This window comes from Thunnus maccoyii, chromosome 5 (assembly GCF_910596095.1).
Source record: "Thunnus maccoyii chromosome 5, fThuMac1.1, whole genome shotgun sequence".
NCBI classification, from domain to species: Eukaryota; Metazoa; Chordata; class Actinopteri; order Scombriformes; family Scombridae; genus Thunnus; species Thunnus maccoyii.
The window spans coordinates 23,365,382-23,384,884 of record NC_056537.1 but is presented as its reverse complement, the minus strand read 5'-3'; the positions used below and the strand labels follow the sequence as shown (position 1 = coordinate 23,384,884).

The following is a 19,503-nucleotide window of genomic DNA, read 5'->3' as shown; positions in this document are numbered from 1 at the left end:
GTGTGTGTGTGTGTGTGTGTGTGTGTGTGTGTGTGTGTGTGTCTGTAAGCCTAATCTGCAAAATATGATTTATTAGTCTTTCTCTACCTGGGGTAAAGTTTAACTATCTCTGCTGAACACCACAGTGCATCGTTCTAGGCAGGCTGTAGAGAATCTAACAGTTCATACACACAGCAGGAGAAGGATAATAAGAAGTTACTGTTGCATAAGTTATTTTCAAGTGGATCGGTTTGACTGCAGCAATACTTTACTTTTTCACAGGATTCTCAATCATACATAGCCTTGTACTCAGCCGTCTTGCTGCTTCTGCAAAGCATTATGTGTGTAATCTGCTGCTCTAGGCAGCATTGCAGGGTTGCTGAACACAGTATGGGCCTGATAATGTTATAGTAGCTGTTGTTTTATTTCAACAGACTCTCCTGGGTGAGCCACTCTTTGAGTTAGACTGCCTTTGCCTGATACATGAATCACAAAATTATCCTCGAAAGCAAAGTCATTTGATTCAAGTTTAAACTTTGCTTTTACCAGCTGCAACTCAATATTCCCAAACAAGCAACGGCAAATAAATTGCTGGACATGACAAATATTGTCATTTTGGCTTTGTAAGTTGTCACATGTGGATGATATCTGTATTTAATATCATCTGACCTGCTATTTCTTTTTTTATGCTATTAAACTCAGACAAAACTGAAGTTATTGTGCTTGGTCCTAAACACCTCAGAAACACATTATCTAATGATATAGCTACTCTAGATGGCATTGCCCTGGCCTCCAACACCTCTGTAAGGAATCTGGTAGTTATCTTTGATCAGGATATGTCCTTTAACTCCCACATAAAACTAATTTCAAAGACTGCCTTTTTTCACCTACATAACATTGCAAAAATCAGGCACACCCTGTCTGAAAAAGATGCAGAAAAACTAGTCCACACATTTGTTACTTCTAGGCTGGATTGTTGCAATTCCTTATTATCAGGCTGCCCCAACAAGTCTCTGAAGACTCTCCAGCTGGTCCAGAATGCTACTGCACATGTACTGACAAAAACAAGAAAAAGAGATCATATTTCTCCCATTTTAGCTTCTCTGCACTTGCTCCCTATGAAATACAGCATAGAATTTAAAATACTTCTCACCTACAAAGCCCTTAATTGTCAGGCACCATCATATCTTAAAGATTTCATAGTACCCTATTACCCCACTAGAACACTGCGCTCCCAGAATACAGGCTTACTTGCTTGGTTCCTAGTTTCTCCAAAAGTAGAATGGGAGGCAGAGCCTTCAACTATCAGGCTCCTCTCCTGTGGAACCATCTTCCAGTTTGGGTCTGGGGGGCACACACCTTCTCTACGTTTAAGAGCAGGCTTAAAACTTTCCTTTTTGATAATGTTTATAGTAGGGCCTGCCAGGCTTGCTTTGGATCAGCCCCTAGTTATGCTGCTATAGGCCTAGACTGCTTGGGGGACTTCCCATGATGCACTGAGCTCCTCTCTCCTCCTCCCTCTCTCCATCTGTACACATTCATGTCCCTTTAATGCATGTTACTAACTCGGCATCTTCTTTCTCCCGTAGTTTTGTCTTATTATTATCATTACTGTTATTATTACTATACATCTCTATGTGGAACTTGCATCATGCTATGCTCTCTTCCTTCCTGCTCTCTCTCTCTCTCCCTCTCTCTCTCTCTTTCTCACTCTCCCCTTTCTCTCTCTCTCTCTTTCCCTCTCAACCCAACTGGTCAAGGCAGATGGCCGCCCACCCAGAGCCCGGTTCTGCTCGATGTTTCTTCCCGTTATAAGGGAGTTTTTTCCTTGCCACTGTCGCCAAGTGCTCGCACATGGGGGAATGTTGGGTCTCTGTAAATAATATTGTAAAGAGTACATTCTAGACCTGCTCTATATGAAAAGTGCCCGGAGATAATTTCTGTTATGAGTTGGCGCTATATAAATAAAATTGACTTGACTTGACTTGACCTAGAAACATCTGTTGCCTGAATTCTGAAGTGCCTGCATCTAACTGTGGATGATGCTTTTGGCTTAATTTAAAATGGTGCCACTTAAAAAACGAGAAGTCACATTGATGTGAAACAGCCAAGCTCGGACCGCAGCCAAACTAGCTCTCTGAATCTGGACCATGTAGACTAATTGCCCAAATGTAGATGGATTTCATGGCTCGAACACAGTGAGACACTTTATTATGAACATCTTGTTTTCTGCACTTTGTGTTTTATCATTATATATGTGAACACAGTTAAGACCACAGATGCTTTTTTGCACTCAGAGACATGTACATGATTTCACGGACCAAACATAATTTCTTATTTATGGTTTGGATTGGAAAAGCGAAGTGGGCGCTAAAGGGAAATGAATTTTGTAAGATCCATACCAACTACATTTTACATTGGGCATGACTAGCATCAAAGCTCACTTGTAGAAGTCAACATGCCATTTCTTTGACCGGTTTCCAGCCCGCTCGTTAAGTTACATGCCATTTAGTTTCTTTGAATATTCTGCAAATCCGGCATAATTCTATCAAATATTTCACAAGTCTCCGTAAACTTGGATGCTTAAAAATCTCCTCTTCTCTCATCTCACACTCCGCTCTGCTGTGTCAAGCCTAAGCCAAGTCTGTCAGAAACCATGGAGCGCAGCAGCTCTTCCTCCGCTCTCCTTACTAGCTATCTGTCCTAATTACCAGCACTAACTTGTTTTCCTGGTGCACAGCCAAGATGGCAGAGGTCTGAGGGGCCACCAGGCTGGCACTGTCAGAGGCGTAGACTCCGGCTGGTAGAGGTAGAGTGGTGCCATATGCCAGCTGTCACAGACTGGCAAAGGTCACACGGGCATCCAGAAAAATTCATACAAGCCACAAATACTCAGCTATTGTTCACAGGAAAAATGTACGGACTTAATTTCTTCTAATACAGACATAAATATAGAAACAGAGAAGAAAAAGGGTAATAATTTGACATTTATTTGAATAAAGTAGTGTGATTCTGACCTGTGTTGGTTCCACCAGGGTGTTTCCTGCCACTACTTGTCATTTAATGAGCATCCCCAGCTGGTGAACTCATCCAGAGGTGACTGTGGATTAGCGGAGACATACAGCTGTAGAGTGGACATACTCTATCTGTCAAGGACACCGGCACGTCAAGGACACTGACACGGGATCGGAGAGAGAGAGAGAGAAAGAGCCGGCCCACTTTTTAAGATTTGAGAAGTAGCCAAGCGTGAGAGGATAAACAGTCATTTGCAGCAAAGCCGACATGAATCCAGAGAGAATTTGAGCATAATGGAACAATTTTATTTAGTCAGAAGCAGAAAGAAATTGATGGTAAGAGGGATTAGTGACACTTAATTTATTATAGACCTTCATATCAGAAGGACTTTTAATGATTTTTTGTTGATATTACTGTCTCACATTAAAGCCACACGTTCAACATGAATCCTAAATGTAATATGCATATGCAATGAGGTTGATCAGGTATTCAGTAGGTGTTAAATCTTGTTTCAAATACAGTGTCATTTTACACAGAGAGGATAGATGACTCTCAGCGGACTGGCTGACTCAAATGTCTGGTTTTCTGGAGATGGAGATGTGGTGATAAAGGATGCGTGTATGTTTATGTGTGTACTTTTGGTATATCAGGTATAGACAGCTTATTATTTAGCACTCAAGAGGGAAGTGAGGACGATATTGTGGCGCAACACAGACACATGACTCAGGTGGGAGCTGTTGTCACAGCTGGCTCCGAAAATACATGGAGTGACATGACTGGAGGAGGAACGAGATCTTTCTCTCTCTCTGTCCCCCGCCTCGTCTCACAATAACATGTGAGAGTGACTAGACCGGGGGAGGATGCAGGAGAAGAAGCGTGATATTTGTCTCTCTTCAGTCCGTCTGTTTTCCGTCCGTCTATCCAAAATGCTAAACAGTCAAATAGACAAACAGGAGGCAGAAATATGATTTTTTTTTTTCTTACAGGCCGCTCATTGCAGTTAGTTGAATGATCGACAGCTTGTTGCAGAAAATGAAAAAAAAAATTCTGCTCGTCCTTTGTGCCCCATCTCGTGTTCCTCAGTTATCCAGTGCAGCCGTATCCATCCGCCTCATGTTATATCCCTGGCATGACTGAAGACATGTAATTGTATGACAGATGGCAGATTATACAAACCCTCATTACGGTTGTTGATGAGGCTGGAATCTAGATCATATAAACCTTCCATTTTTTTTTCTGCTCTCCTCTGTGTGAAATGAGTTCTCATTATCTCTCTCCACATAATCTCTTATTTTAAACCTCTTTACCATTGAAAACCCCCTTCCTATATGTACATTCCTACTTATCCCACTTTCTTTCCGCTCCCAAGTGACTATTGGGCAGAGAAAGATGAGAGAGGTAAGGGAGAAACTAAAGTGTCTTCTATAAATTCAGACGGGGAGATGTCATAAAATGGCTGCATGTGTTCAAGCAATAACATTCCCGTCATAGCCACAGAGGGAATAACACACATATGTATCATTTGATAACTCATTCGACATTTACATTTCAACATAGCAGCTCAGCAAAACCACAGTGTGATGTATCAACAGCGAGCGTTAATGCCGTCTCTCCTATATGCCCCGGGGGAGTGAACTGAGTGCTATTGTGTATATACCCTAGTGTGTCTTTGCCAGGAACATCATGTCTCACTTTTCCTATCCAAAAGGGATTCACGGTGTCAGTTGGTGCAATTGCTCGTCAGTGAGTGCACCGAGCGGCCATTTGTCAGTGCCTTGCTGCCAGCGGGAAGGCAGAAGGCTGCACCAGATTTCGAGAAAAGGAGACAACCTCCTGGAGGAGAGAGGGAGAAAAGAGAAAGTCTGATTTGTGCTCCGTTTGATAGTAACGACCAGATGGGAGAGAGAGAGAGTAGATATTGGAGAGCGGTGGAGACGGAGATATGCTAAGACAAGCTCACTGTGGAGGAAATGTGTGTTCTGAGGAAGATAGGCGAGACAGTGACAGTGCTGTGCAGAGCACCCTCTTACTGTAGGCTGAGCTGTCAGGTTCAGCAGTGTACGATCTTTTATTTTAAATGTCTTAATCAATCAGTCATTTTGTTACTTAGTTTCTTTCCTATATTTGACAGATGGCATTAACTGCTCCCCTTGATCTCCCTCTCCTCCCGTCTGATTTAATGCCAGAGCTGTAGTTGCTCTGTTGCTGTTAAAGCTGGTAGTTCAAGACTATATTTGTTGCTGGGACAACCTCTGGAAAGGAAAGAAGGATGAAGACTTAAGATAAGGAAAGACAAAAGTATTCTGACTCAAGAGAGACCGACAACAACAGACAAATGGATAAAAAGATGAACATTGACATGTTTGATGGAACAAACTGACTAAACGGCCAAGCAGTGCCACATGACTAATATCTTTATATATCTTTATAATATCTATTGAATAATGTATATGTTGTTGATTTACTGTGTTTGAATGGTTATGGGAGCATGATATATTGTCAGCTTGTTAGTATTAATCACTTAAAATATGATATTAGCACTTAACAACGGCATCCATGATATATAGTAGATTGGCGAAATAAATCCAGCATAATTTTGATAAAATATTAAAATAATTGTCACAATCAATTCCTTTTAAATGACAATTACAAGCCAATTTAAATTATAAAAGCCAATACCTAACTCATTTAATTTTGTGATGACTGAAGGGAGCAAAGTCCCCCCTTTTGATATTTACAAAAAGTTGTCATCCTCTGGGCAACATGGATATCTGTACCAAGCTTCATAGTAATCCATCCAATAGTTGTTGAGATATTTCAGTCTGAACCAAGGTGGTAGACCGAAGTATGAAAAAAGAAATAAAAAAGAAAATGTTATCACATACTTGTAACATATGTTACATTTTTCCTACATTCATTCATGCTTCCTACCATTGCATTTGATGCTCTTCACACTTCTTGAGTGAGTGCAGACTCTTGGAAGCAGTATCATGTTATGTAATTCAAGACATGTGGTAATAAAGCAGTGTTTTTTGATTACACCATTACACTATACTGGGCAAAACCCACTGGATTGATAGCTGTACTAAAATAAAGTGAAAAACAGGGCTGTTTTTATCAATCATCTTAATAACCGTTGAAATGATTGGCTGTATATTGCTGCTATTTCTGCAGCCTCATAGTGCAAAATTATGCAGTACAGTAGAGTGAAAAAAGAAATTGGTAGTTCTACTCTTCCCTGTCTTTGCCTGGAGGTCATAGCAATTAGTCCAACAAAGAGCCACTTTGTGCCTCAACTCACCACAGATTTCGCCCGAGCTATGCGGAACAACTTACCTCTAATCAAGCATACTTTCAGAACCAACACACTAAAAATGAACGTGGTAAACAGCGCTTGTTTGAGTTAGGCTCTTTTCATGCAGCTTTGGCCCAAGTCTTAAGTGCTGGTGGTGAATTTGTTATAGTTGGTGGAAGTGCAGGAAACAATGCTTTCTGAATTCTCCTTCCTGTGGATTAGACTACTAGTCCATGGTGGCAGGACAACAAAGAAGCCTGTCTCTGCTTTTGGATTTAAGGAACAGAAGACAATGAATGAGAGTAAATGAAGAAAAGTAAGAAAGGCAACAGCAGTCTTTCTGTCTTTTTTCTTTAGTCAATTACTGAATATGAATGTGAGCTGACAAGCTGTAAAAATGCTGTTTGAAAAGACACAAGCTGCTACAACACATCGATGTCCCCACACACACACAGACTCACACACAACCAAGTGAACTCAGAAATCCATTAGCAACAAGTCGCCATTTCTATACTAACTGTTAATGTGCACATCTCTTTATTACACACAGAGAGGGAGACAAAAACGAGATATAAACCCCTTTTACACAGCCTGTTCAAGGCAGGATTTCTGTGCCTTTATTCCGCCTCGCTGTTCTGTATAAAAGGTACGGACACAGATCGGGCCAATGAGCTGGCTGCAGTGGTAGTCACAGAGCCAGATCAACGTCAGTGTAAAAGGGACAGCCGGCACATTACGGCTATTATGCGGGATCTGTGTATAAAAGAGCCCAGTGCGGGGAACTGACAGTTGAGCTCAGGGTAACTAAAGAGAGACAGCATTCAGCAGCACACAGACAGAGATGGAGAGATACTGAGGTAGAAATAAGAGGTCAGATGGAAGACTAGTTGGAGAGACAACATTAGGGATAACGGGAGAGAAGGCTTTGAGAGAGAGGAGATGTAAGCAGCACTCAATAGCCAAATGACACAACAGGAGCAGGATGAAGTCAGTTTAGCAGAATCGGGGAAGTAAAGGAGTATCAGGGTGAGTTTAAGTCAGAGAGGGTGAAAGAATTCCACCTCCAACATCCTGTTAAGGCCAGAAGACAGACAGACCTCTCACAGCGCTGTCACCCACGAAACAGAGCCAATTATACACAAGCGCCCCGCCCCCCCCTCCCCCAGCAGAAAGCTGACTGCTTCTTTACAGCCAGTGGCCTCTCCAGGGCTACACAGGGATATGTGTGTGTGAATAATTAGAGACTTTTAAAGCTGCCCCGTTTATTGCTATTTGAGGAGGAGGGGGCCAGGCCAAAAAGGTTTGCTTTTAAAACCCACAGGAAATCTATTAAAAGCTTTACATAAGGCATATTTACACAGGGACTAGTGCTGTCTGCTAAATCCGTCTAACCTCGCTATGCCCCCCCCCTCCTCTCTGCCACCCCCTTTCAAACATCAGACAGTCATCTTTCTGACTCCTCACTTTTTTTGTCTGATTTGATTCTATCTACCCTGCAAATCCCCGTCTCTTTCTCTTTTCTGTTTTTCATTTTCATCAGTCATTCTGCAAAAAGAGCAAATAACAAAAAAAAAAAAAAAAAAAAAAGAAATCACAGACATGCACATACAGAACTTAAGTCGGTATTCCCGCTGCTTTGCACTGACATGTTTGCACAACAAAAATATCTCATGGTTAATGCATGAGCTGTAATTGCCGGGGTGCTGTCAGCATGCAGGGCACTTAGTTGACCGTAAAGAGCCGGTAGAGAAATGAAAAGGGCCACTTCGGGTCAGGCCATCTGTTAGAATGCCTGTGTGATAGTGAAGGAGCATGACACCCTCCGTCAACATCTTTCTCCTTTTAAATGCAGCAGGCAGAGAGGTGTTTACTTCACCCTGATAGCCTCTCCTGTCTTACCCCTCTAATCCCTGAAGAAAAAGACAACAGGATTTGTAGCTATGTGTGTTTTTCCGTCATGAGGTCACTCTAACTCCCCCGATTGATTGATTTGACAGCTCACGCTCGTGGCTGGAAGCTAGCAGCAATAGCTAGCAGCAATTCGACACAGATAATGGCTATCTACATCAAATGGAGCTGGGCCTAAATGGGTGAAACCGGCTTTTGCTTTGATCCAACCAGGGAACCTTGCTGTGCTATTTCATTGTCATTTGGTAAGAGCCAGCTTTCTGCTCAAGTTCTGTGTGATGTTCTAAATATCTGTGACAGCGTTACAGTGGCAGCCTGCTGTGACTGTTGTCACGCATTAAAGGGTGGCAATATGTGCAAATATGTTTAAATGTGTCGGTACAGTTGGTTAATCGTCCACTATGGAAAGTTTTAGACTGCAGATTATTCACTCACTGAGACAACCTCCTAAGGCTTGACAGTAAGCTGCACTGTGCATGTGTGCACTTGTGTGAGTGTGTGTGCAGATGATAAACAATGCATGTGTAGTTACATCCCCACCATCTACTGTTTGCCTTCAGGCCTCACTTTGTGATTGGGATGTAACAATAACAATCTTATTGTGTATCCGCGACATGTTGAGGAAATTACACCACCCCACTGGTGTGAATCTTACTTTATGAACCCCAAATTAGTATGTAATATGTGTTTGTGTGTGTAAGGATGTGAAATATTTATATTTGTTTGGATCAGTATACCTTGCCTTGCTTTATTGAGATTTTTTTTTTTTTACATTCCACTTCCAAAGCAGCACAAGTTTGACACACAAGCCAGACGAGAGTCGTCTTCTCTAGTGTATGTGCATACCCATGTGTGTGTGAAGAAACTATAACCCTAGGCAGACTGGTTTCACCATCTGTCCTTGCTGTGTCCTGTGATTTCCCAGTGTAATTCAGACAAATGTCAGACTATGGGCAGGGGATGAGCTCTGACAAACTGCTCCAGACATTCTCAGTTCACACTCCCCCACCTCCCCAGCCCCCCCGCTACTCCTGATGAGCTCTGTCACCTTCCCTTATTCAGGACAGTGGGAACATTTGAAACTTCACGCTGCGTTCACATGTTCACCGAGACCTAATTCCTCCTGCATGGTGGAGAGACATGATAAATTACATACATTCCAGCACAAAAATGTATCTACTGAAACCAGTGCAAATGAAAATCTTGCAGGCTGGGTGAGAGCTCCAGTAGCTGAAGTACTGAAGCACATCCTGCCTATTTAATAGCAAGTCTGCTGTTGTTGCTGTGTGCACTAACCTGTTTCCTGTCTGTGTGTGTTTTTGTGTTGGCAGTTTAAGGGCCAGGCCAACCTACATGTGTTTGAGGACTGGTGTGGCTCCTCTATAGCCCAACTCAGAAAGAACCTGCACTTCCCTCTCTACCCTCATGTAAGTATTAAAGTATTGAAGAACACACTGAGTGACCTTCTGTCTGTTTTGAAACAATGGCTTTCTGAATGACGGATACACAAAAGTAGGCCTCTCATTTCTAGAAAGTTTTCATTCAATTCTAAAAATTTAATTCTAACATAATCAGTTTAGCTGCTTAGCTTACATACTTGGACAAGCAAGACAGGGGTTAGTTTTATGTTTTATTGTTCCTATATTCAAACATTACGTTTCCACTTTTAAGGTTACAAGAGCAAGGCTTTTAGGATAAGGACCAACTAATGTGTTTGGTGTATGTAACGCTATCTTGAGTGTAAACTTGCGCAAATCTAACTAAGAGCGGGACTCTCGTTGTTCTTTTGGGAAGGCTTAAAAAAAACAGACCCTCCAAACTTTTTATACCAAGTATTGCTCTTACTAGAGGCCCACGCACACAACTTCAATGTGCAACATCCACAGTTTGACAGGCCTGAAGCTCCTAGTTACTGCTTCTAAGTTATGATTGGAGAATCACAGTTCGGGGGATGGCTTTAGTGAATGTTAATTGGTGGATAGGATTCACTCACACAGAAAATATCTGTTCAAGCTTTTTATCCTATTTGTTAACAACTGCTACATGTATGATGTGATTTTATTTCTGCTTTCTACTACAGACCAGAACCACAGTGAAGAAGCTGGCAGTGGCTCCAAAGTGGAAGAACTATGGCCTGAGAATATTTGGCTTCCTTCACCCTTACAGAGATGGTAATGAGCTCATCTTATTAGCGAGTCCCTCCTCTGAGGCTGCAGGCTTCGGAGCATGTGTCCTTTATAAGAATAGACAATTTCCAAAGCCCTCTTAATCCAAGCGCTCGAGAGCCACTAATATAGTGGATATTCACATTTTTATTAGGGCTGAATGCCAGACATCTCACAGCTAAATCTCATTGCAGTATCCTCATAGCCCTACCCTCCAGGCCAGTTGCTATGGGAACTGAAAAGCCTTAACACCCAAGTGCTCGTAGACAAATTGCAGAATATGAAGTTATTAATTAGATTAATGTTAATTTTGGTCTTTTATGTAGCTTTTGCTTGTGGTAGGGCTCTCTCCAGCTAAAGACTCAAAGGTCATACTATCTTCAGGAATCTGATAAGCACTCTTAACAAGCGCCCTTCACCTCATCCTGCGATACACAACCTCTTGAATGTCATTGTAGATTGACTGTTAATAGTAGGCCATATCAAAATGTTTGGTTTTCAGTTTCTGAGGCCAAAACCTCTGGACTACTCAATTTTCACAACAACATACAACTTATCTCTCTTGTTAACCATCCTCAAGTATCCTGACTGCCCACACTTATAGATAACCTTCATCGCTTTCCATGCTCCCTCTGGTTTCGGTCTGTGCACAAAATGTTGATTCCCATTAACATAGTTGTGACATGTAGATTAGAAATGCGGTCGCAGTAGCACTTTTGATGTGTCATCTCTGACCACTGCCAGAGGCGTTTTGGCCATTAAATTCTAGATGCATTCACACCTAAGAATTTATTTTTAGGTCATGTCTTATCTGGCTATACTTACACTAACACACTTTGATCGTGTTTTTCCACCCCCCAGGGGATTTCCAGTTCTCGGTATCGTCTGATGATAACTCAGAGTTCTGGCTGAGTCCTGATGAGAGCCCTCTCAACGCCAGGCTGCTGGTCTATGTAGGACAGGTAAGCAATGAGCTGTGCTGCATTCTTGTATAATATCTCAACCACGGGAGGGGGGGAAACTAGTAAAAATCAAACGAGGTCCCAGCATTCATTATGCTTTCTGATGCTCAGCAAATTCACTAAGTACATGTTTCTGAATGCAATCCCTGATTTTCATTAATATTGCTTAGCAACAAGGTTTTACTGCAGGAAGGAAACTGAATCATCAGGAACCTAAATAGTTTCAAACTCCTCAATGTCATGACTTAAACAGCAAAAAACATTTTATATAATATATACCTCTGGGACAGCACTTTTGTGGTACAGCATGTGCAGGGAAGCCAAACCCTCATCATTAGACTATATAGGGACTTTATTATCTGATATGATATTCAGGCTGAGGGTGTCTCATAGTTCTAAATGGCTCCTAATTGATTTCCTTCCTCTCATAGAAAATCATGCACATAATGATAGATCAGATATGGTTAAGTATTTCTTTAAAAGACTAACATTGCTGTGATCTGACATCCATGCTGAGGCAGTTGCTGTTAGTTAGAAGATCAGGTCCTGACCAAGTCAACAACATAATCTTATTATTGTGCCAGTGCTCCACCTTACAGCAACAGGAGGGACACTGAGCAATTCATTTGTCTTTAGTACGTCCTCACCTCACATCACCATCCTAACACTATCACTCACCTCCAAGACATAGCTCAGAATACAGGAGTCTTAAATCCTCCTGTAGAACATCCTGTGAAAAAAATCGTTTCCTTTTCCATCTATCCTTGAAGTGCACTCTGCCTGCAATCGAATAAAAGTCAAACTGTAAAAATAGCTTAAAATACTATCTATGCTGATGCGGAGGGTTGAATTGCTACAGGGCGTCCGATTAGATCTGGCCGAGTCACTGTTTCTTAGTTGAGGGGTTAAATCACAGACTTGCTCATTTCCACCTGAACTGCTCCTTAATTGTCGCCACATTTGAAAGTGTATAAGGATAGGTGGATATGCTTGGTTCTGAAACAAATATAAATTAAACATTGAATAATAATATTCCTATGTTATGGAGGAAATTATTATCATAATATTAACTTATCAGCCAAAGGGATGAAAATGAGCCTAGAGCAAGGAATAGTTCAACCAAAACTTCTCCAAATATATAACAATGCAAATGATCTATCATTACTACTACACACAGCGTAAAGAGGAATTGTGATATATAATTATGAGCGCTATGTTTCAAAGCAATGAAAACGTATTTAAACTCCACTCCATGAATGGAAAGAAGAGAAACCCCGTATCACTCACTTTTTTGTATGCACGTGATGGACAGCACACCAACAAAATAAAAAAAGATGGGTGCCTACTGTTTGCTAACACTCTCAATTAACAGAAATTAAGCTGCGCTATCTAGCATCACTTCAGTTGTACATGATTGGTGGAACAAACGACAATCAATCGGAACTATAGAATATAGAACGGTCCCGCTTTTTCATTAAACTGCTGCTATCACTGCTGCTGGCCTCACAAGTTTTCTCGGTGAAACCTTATGAAAAATTGAAGAAGGAAAGGATGCATGAGGTTGCACAGTGTTTGAACTGCACCATATGAGCGCTCTGGGCAAATATGTGTTAAGAGCAAAGGTCCAGCTATGGAGCCATCTGTATTCCTACAGGATGTGAGATGTCACCAGGTTCCATGGGAGCTGAGATTAATTAGCTGGCAGTGAATATTGATGTGACATTTAGCAGTGGAGAAATATCATCTTGGTAATGGCAGGGGAGCAGTGCCATGGCCAGGGATCATTCATTCTGCCACTGGCTGACAGACAGGCCTCGCAGCCTCCCCTGTCTTCAGAGACACATTGTGTTTCACAGATAAAAATCTAACTCTCTTCTCCGTCCCTCATTATGTGACCCATCTGTCTGTGTTAGTTTAGAGAAAAAAGACAGAAGTCTACTAAGAAAATGTTTATTTTGTCTTACTGCAAGGAAGAGTTTCTTTTGAAAGGGCACCTGAAATGTTGGAAAGTTTACATGTTTGCCCAACTTTTAGAAGTTAAGGTGTTATATATACAGTATATATTGATGTCCTTGCCCATCATACTTGTGCAATTTTATGGCCAAAGCAGGTAATGCTGTGCTTTTGCTAATCTGAAAAGAAGGCTTACTGTCAAGCCTGCTTTTAAGACCTTTAGCTTTAAAGAAGGCTAGAACTTTTCTTCACTCTTTTTATTCTCTTTAGATTGTCCCAATAACCCACAGCTGTTAATAACAATTAGATAATTACAGGTAATTATATCAATTTTGAATTAATGAATTAAATATTTAAAAAGTATGTGAACCCATACTGCAGTCATGTGTTTTGAGTGTTATACACAAACTGGCACATTTACTGTGGTCTTTTTCTATAAAACAAGAAAAATCAGCATTTTGGGCGCTTATAGGTAACAGTCCAGGTAAACCCCTCTCAATATACACAGTACACGTTTGTTTTATAAGTGAATACATTCATCAAGTAATGTAATAATGTCTTAAACTCTAATTGAATAACAAAGTGTAAAATCCCAGCCTAAATCTCAGAGCATTTAAAACCTGAATATTGTAATGTTTGTTTTTTTTACAGCAAGAGGCTCTGAACTCCAATCGTTAGGGGAAATATCCTTACATTTTCATGAGCTGTTTTTTGCTCTGGCAAGTGCTGGAGTTATTCCAAGAAGTTAAGCAGAGGGTGTCTGAATAGCATAATCAGTCAGTCAAATTTGGGTGCTAGCATAATATTTGTATAGAAACCTCGCCAGCAGAAGTTATTGCAGAGAAAATGTGAAATTAAACTCTCCAATCATTAGAGTATATACCCCCCCGTCAGTGACTGATGATTTGTACAGTTTTCTGAGCTTTGCTACTACAAGCACCTGGTTATAATTCCTGCTCTATTCATGACCTGAGTCACCGCTCTAAAAATACTCATAGTATTTTATAGGATTGCTGCTGTATGTCAGTGGTCACAGCAGAGCCATGCTATATATGAATGTGCTGCCATTAGACATTTAGCCGTGATTGGACGAGAAGCAGGGAGCTGAAGCGTTTCCGTGCCGTTTCCTTGGAGACCTTGTCAGCGTTTTGTGGCGAGCTTCAGAAAGATGTACCGGATGTGACTGATATCTCCCGTTTCCCCGCGGTATACCTCAACAAAACGATGACGTCAGCTACTGACATCTCTTTGTCTCTTTCTCAATCTCACACACACACACACATACACACACATAGACAGAAAATGAAAATGCTTGCCCACACACCTGAGTCATGGTTGATTCCTCAGTTTGGTCTTTTATACATAGCATCTCGCTCTGGTCAGCGTGTTGGGGGGAGAGGTGGGTTTCTAATAAGAACTCTCTCCTTGGTCCTACTGGGACATTATGAGTGCTTGTATGAATGTACTTTATGTGAGTGAGGATCATCCATTGTCCCGCCTCGGTATTAATCACATTTTTTGCCCACAGCTAATCTGTAATGAGATTTTCTTCAATCAGAATGTCCAGACAGCTCCTGCGGAGCTTCCCACAGTACCCAACCAGGGCTTGTCTGATAGTGAGAGAGCTGTATGAGTAGCACAAAGAACACGTCCAAGTTTGTGAGAGTGTGTGTTCATTCACCAGCGTAGTGCACAGGTCCGTGTATTTGTGCAGATACATGTGGGCGCTGATGTACAGTACGTCATATGTGCTGTGATGCTTATTTTGTCTGGTTCAGAAAGCAGGCAGATAACAAACACGTATCCAGACACACACAGGAAACTAGGTCAGGGAGGCGTCAATCAATATGAGACTCGACAGCAACAGTAGCTGCTTATTCTCAGAAGGACAAGACTTTTTCCACAAGGAACAGGCGCTATTTCACACCTTAGTCTAACTACGCTGAACATTAAGGCACTAAACTGTGTACAGCAGTTGATAAGGAGTAGAGTTTTTTTCCAAAATAGTGCACCATCTGATAACAATCTCCCTATTTTCCCAAGTTGATTGCTGGAATCATCACAGCAGACAGATGGAAAAAAACAGCTTTCTAGAGGCTTTCTTCACTGAAGACATTACGAAATGTCTCAGTAGAAATAAATGTAAAATAAATAGAATGAGTGATGACACGCTGTTTCATTTCCTTGTTCATTCAGTCCGTATCAAAGCACATATAGAAGCGCATTAATTTGTGGAGGATTTACTGTATGTTAGAATTAAAATTAATTGTTAGTCAATGATTATCTAAAGTTGTCGCTTTTATGCTCATCAGTCATAGAGCAGCAGTTTTTGCTCTCACATTCAAATATTACACAGCATGAATTCAGCCTCAGCTCAGAATAAAACGTCTGCATGTCCTTCTGTTATAACACTGTGACACACAAGACAGCTGTCTTTTATTTTTTAAATCTTTAACTATATTTTTCATCTTCAGTTGCTGCCTCCTGTGTTTTGTCCCCTGTCAAATAAAAACTGAACAAATATATTTAAAATGTAATGTAGGCTACAGCCTGTTACACAGTCAGTTTCCACCACTTTATCATCCATTAAGGAAATGGAAGTCTGGTAAATGATGAATTAATGGACAACACTGAATAAAACATTATTTAACTTATTGACTGTTTTCCCTGCTCTGACTCTGGCTCTTTTTTTTAAAGATAAATGTGCACCATCTGCATACTCATGCATTTATATCTCTACGTCCACTGGATTAAAATGGAGGCCCTGCCTTTTATTTACCTGTTGCCATAGTGACTTATACTATCGGAGCTCCGTTGATGATCATTCACCATGCATGTGCTTAACTCAGAGTGAACATACTCAGAGTTGATTGAAGAAACTCTGATCCTGGAACCGAAAACTCTGAGTTTTCATCTCAGGGTTCATCAACTCAGAGTTCAGAGTTAGACTCAGAGTTTGTTAAACCTGCTTTCTGGAATAAATAACCACCCAGGGATAATGTAACAACAATAAAAACAGACATGGGGATAATTGTGATGGATTACCTTACTTAAGCCAGTTTAAAGTACCTGAAGGTTGATTTTAGACCAGACTGAAATGACTGGAAATCAATGCCTACCAATGAACACCATTCAAAATGAAAAAAAACCCCACTACACTTCATTCAGATAGACTCCTCTTGTGAATATGTTAAACACAATTCCACTTGAAGGCATCTAATATTCCTGCTTAATGAGACAAGTGCACCCAGAGTTCATAATCAAAACAAACACTGTTGTTGACTATGAATCTGAGTGCACCTGTTTCACATCAAGTTGATTGTAATTAGAACAATGACATCACTCTGTTGTCTATGCTGAGGTCAAAGTGTTGCAGTCACTTTATTTTTCTGCAGCTTGTAATTCAGTTTATGGATGACCTTTTCTCATAAATATATTTTGTTGTCAGCATCTGACCGAAAAAACAGTTTGCCTTTTTAAACAAATTAAAACAGCCATCTCTATTTTACTTATGGCCTGTTAGTCATGCATACATTTTCATCTTTACTTATATAGTTACTAACATCTTAAAGAGGTCAGTGCTTGAAACTTGTGCCTAGGTTGCCATTGCACATACATCTAAATCATATATAAATCACATATCTAAATCACATATAATAGATGTTTTTTTCATGGCAAACGTTGTGACTTCTCATGACAGGAAAAGCACAAGTGAAACTGATGACATTAATGACAGCTCAATTCCATTTACGCTTATGAGTAAGCGATGACAATGAGCCAGCGTGCACAATGTTAGGGCCCTAAAATTGGAACACCTCAATGTAATACAGCCACAGTTAATATCATTAGTAACACCTGTGGCGTTGTGTCAGGCGTTATGTCCTGACGTGGAAGTGTTAACAAACAGACTCATTAGTGATTGGCTTGAGAATATTGCGGCTGAGCGAGGCGGAGTGATGAACAGATATACTCTGCATTTACAGCTCCCAAATACAGAACGTCAAACGTGATGAAGAGCTCATTAATTAGTCAGTTTATCACTCATATTTCATCTCATGTGAGCTTGTTTGGCTTCCAGTGTGTACAAATTGGCTGCTGGCTTATGTTTCAGTATAATTTTAAAGTTGTACTGAGTCATTTACTATATATATACTACTTGTGTTAACATTTGTAATTTCACTTTTGTGGAAGTCAACTAAGTTCTTAAACCATGTTGACCATGTTTGAAAGTTATAAATTTCAAAGACTTGGAAAATGATCATTTTTAATATTTAAGTTTTAAATAACAAGGCTGTAGTATTTGTATCCAGATTTCAGTGCAATGACTCCTTAATTTGATTGATTGACTAAGTTTCCGGCATTCCAGGTATAGAAATAGGCAGACAGCAGACATTTTGCCATGTTATAGTAGGAAAAGCACAGGTGTAACTACGAACAACAGCAATGGTTCAGTTCTATTCAGGTGTCCCGGTAAGCCATGACAGTGTGACAATGAGCCAGCATTAATTAATTTCTAACAGGTCAAAATGCCCTCCATAAAAAAGGAAAAGCATGGGTATAACTAATAACAATAATGATTAAAGATTTAATCAGAAACAGTATGCAGGCCTGAGCCCTCCTACTTAATATTCCTGTTTACATGACATGTCTGTATGTCCTCATGCACATGCTCATAAATCATTTGAATAGCGTTACTAATCTTGTTGTCGTTGAACCAAGTGTACTCAGTATCTTCTAAATGGTAAATGGGCTGCATTTATATAGCGCCTTTCTAGTCTTATCGACCACTCAAAGTGCTTTACAATACACGTTAACATTCACCCATTCACACACAGATTCATACACTGATGGCAGGGGCTTACATGCAAGGTGCCAACCTGCTCATCAAGAGCAATTCCTATCAAAAGCACCCCACTATGTTTTATGCTCACCCATTCACCAACACACTCACACGCCGATGGCACAGCCGGTAGCAATTTGGGGTTCAGTATCTTGCCCAATGACACTTCGACACGTGGACCGGAGGAGCCGGGGATCAAACCACCGACCTTCTGATCAGTGGACGACCCTCTCTCCCTCCTGAGCCACAGCCACCTACCGTTCGATTGGAAAAACACACTGAAGGCAAGAGAAAATAAAAGAGCAAAAACAGCACTCTGAAGTTATATCACAGGTCAGCTGTTTTTCTATTACTTCTCTCTTCTCATATGGAGAGAAATAAGAGTGTAGAAGGAGTTGATAGAGAGAAGAGAAATGTCTCCATACCTCCATTACACACCTATATTTCTTGAACCTGTTTTGTGTTTCACTTTTCAGTGTTTCAGGGTCAGTGGCCACCTGAAATTAGTTTTCTCAAGGTACCCACGTATATGGGTAAAGTTCACACGGAGACAAAGTGTGCGTGTTTGTGTCTATGAGAGAAAGAGAAAAAGAGAGAAAGAGGTTATGTTAGTGCAAAGTTGGTGTATGTCTGGGTTGTTTATCTGCTTAAAGTAAAAGAAATTGGGTCCCCAAGTTCCCTGCCTTATTTCTCCAAGAAGACTTCTGAAGTAGAAGCAAAATATGACAATATGTCAAGCAGAGGGTGTGTTTTAAGATGTGGTGTGTGTGTGTGTGTGTGCGTGTGTGTGTGTGTGTTGCCCCTCATGACTCCCTGGCTGCTTGCCTTCTGATTTACCTCCCGCCTACTCTGGTGAGGAGATGCTGCTCTCAATAAGCAATGACTCATCGTTCAGTGGGAAATCAAGTCTGTGTGCGTGCATGTGCGTATGCCTCTGTGTGTTTGTGTGTGTGTGTGTTTCATGTCTATAATGCAGGTGCATGTGTACCTTGGAAAACATCTGCCACTTTCATCAGAGAGCTGAGGTACTGCTCGTGTTTTGTCCTTGTAACAATGTCTTTGTTCACGTAGGGCTGGTTAACCATCTGACAAGGAAGAAAAGGGAAGAAACCCTTTAATTTTAGAAGGAGATTTCCTCCTTTGACACTAATGTTTTTCTCCTTTGTGCGAAACTGCATATTTTAAAACCTCCAATTACATTTTTTCTTACAACCGTTGAAAGCTGACACTTTCATGTAAAAGGAATGGATAGACATACAAGAAATGCTCATGAACTATGAATTCAAAACCTTCTTAAATATCAACTGCAGTACATTTTGATGGAAGAAGCTGTTGTATAAATCACAGGAATGAGCACAAAACCACTCGTTTTTTCCAACCTGGTTC

General features: G+C 40.8%; 1 protein-coding gene across 11 annotated transcripts in view; it reads left to right on the top strand.

Annotated features, from left to right (window-relative positions):
* Positions 1 to 19,503, top strand: part of b4galnt4a (beta-1,4-N-acetyl-galactosaminyl transferase 4a) — a 148,784-nt gene that overhangs the window by 91,050 nt on the left and 38,231 nt on the right. For all 11 annotated transcript variants that reach the window (XM_042412203.1, XM_042412200.1, XM_042412199.1 and 8 more), the window contains 3 exons: positions 9,529 to 9,624; positions 10,278 to 10,368; positions 11,224 to 11,324. In XM_042412203.1, coding sequence (XP_042268137.1) covers positions 9,529 to 9,624; positions 10,278 to 10,368; positions 11,224 to 11,324 — 288 coding nt within the window. The remainder of the gene's footprint in view (positions 1 to 9,528; positions 9,625 to 10,277; positions 10,369 to 11,223; positions 11,325 to 19,503) is intronic.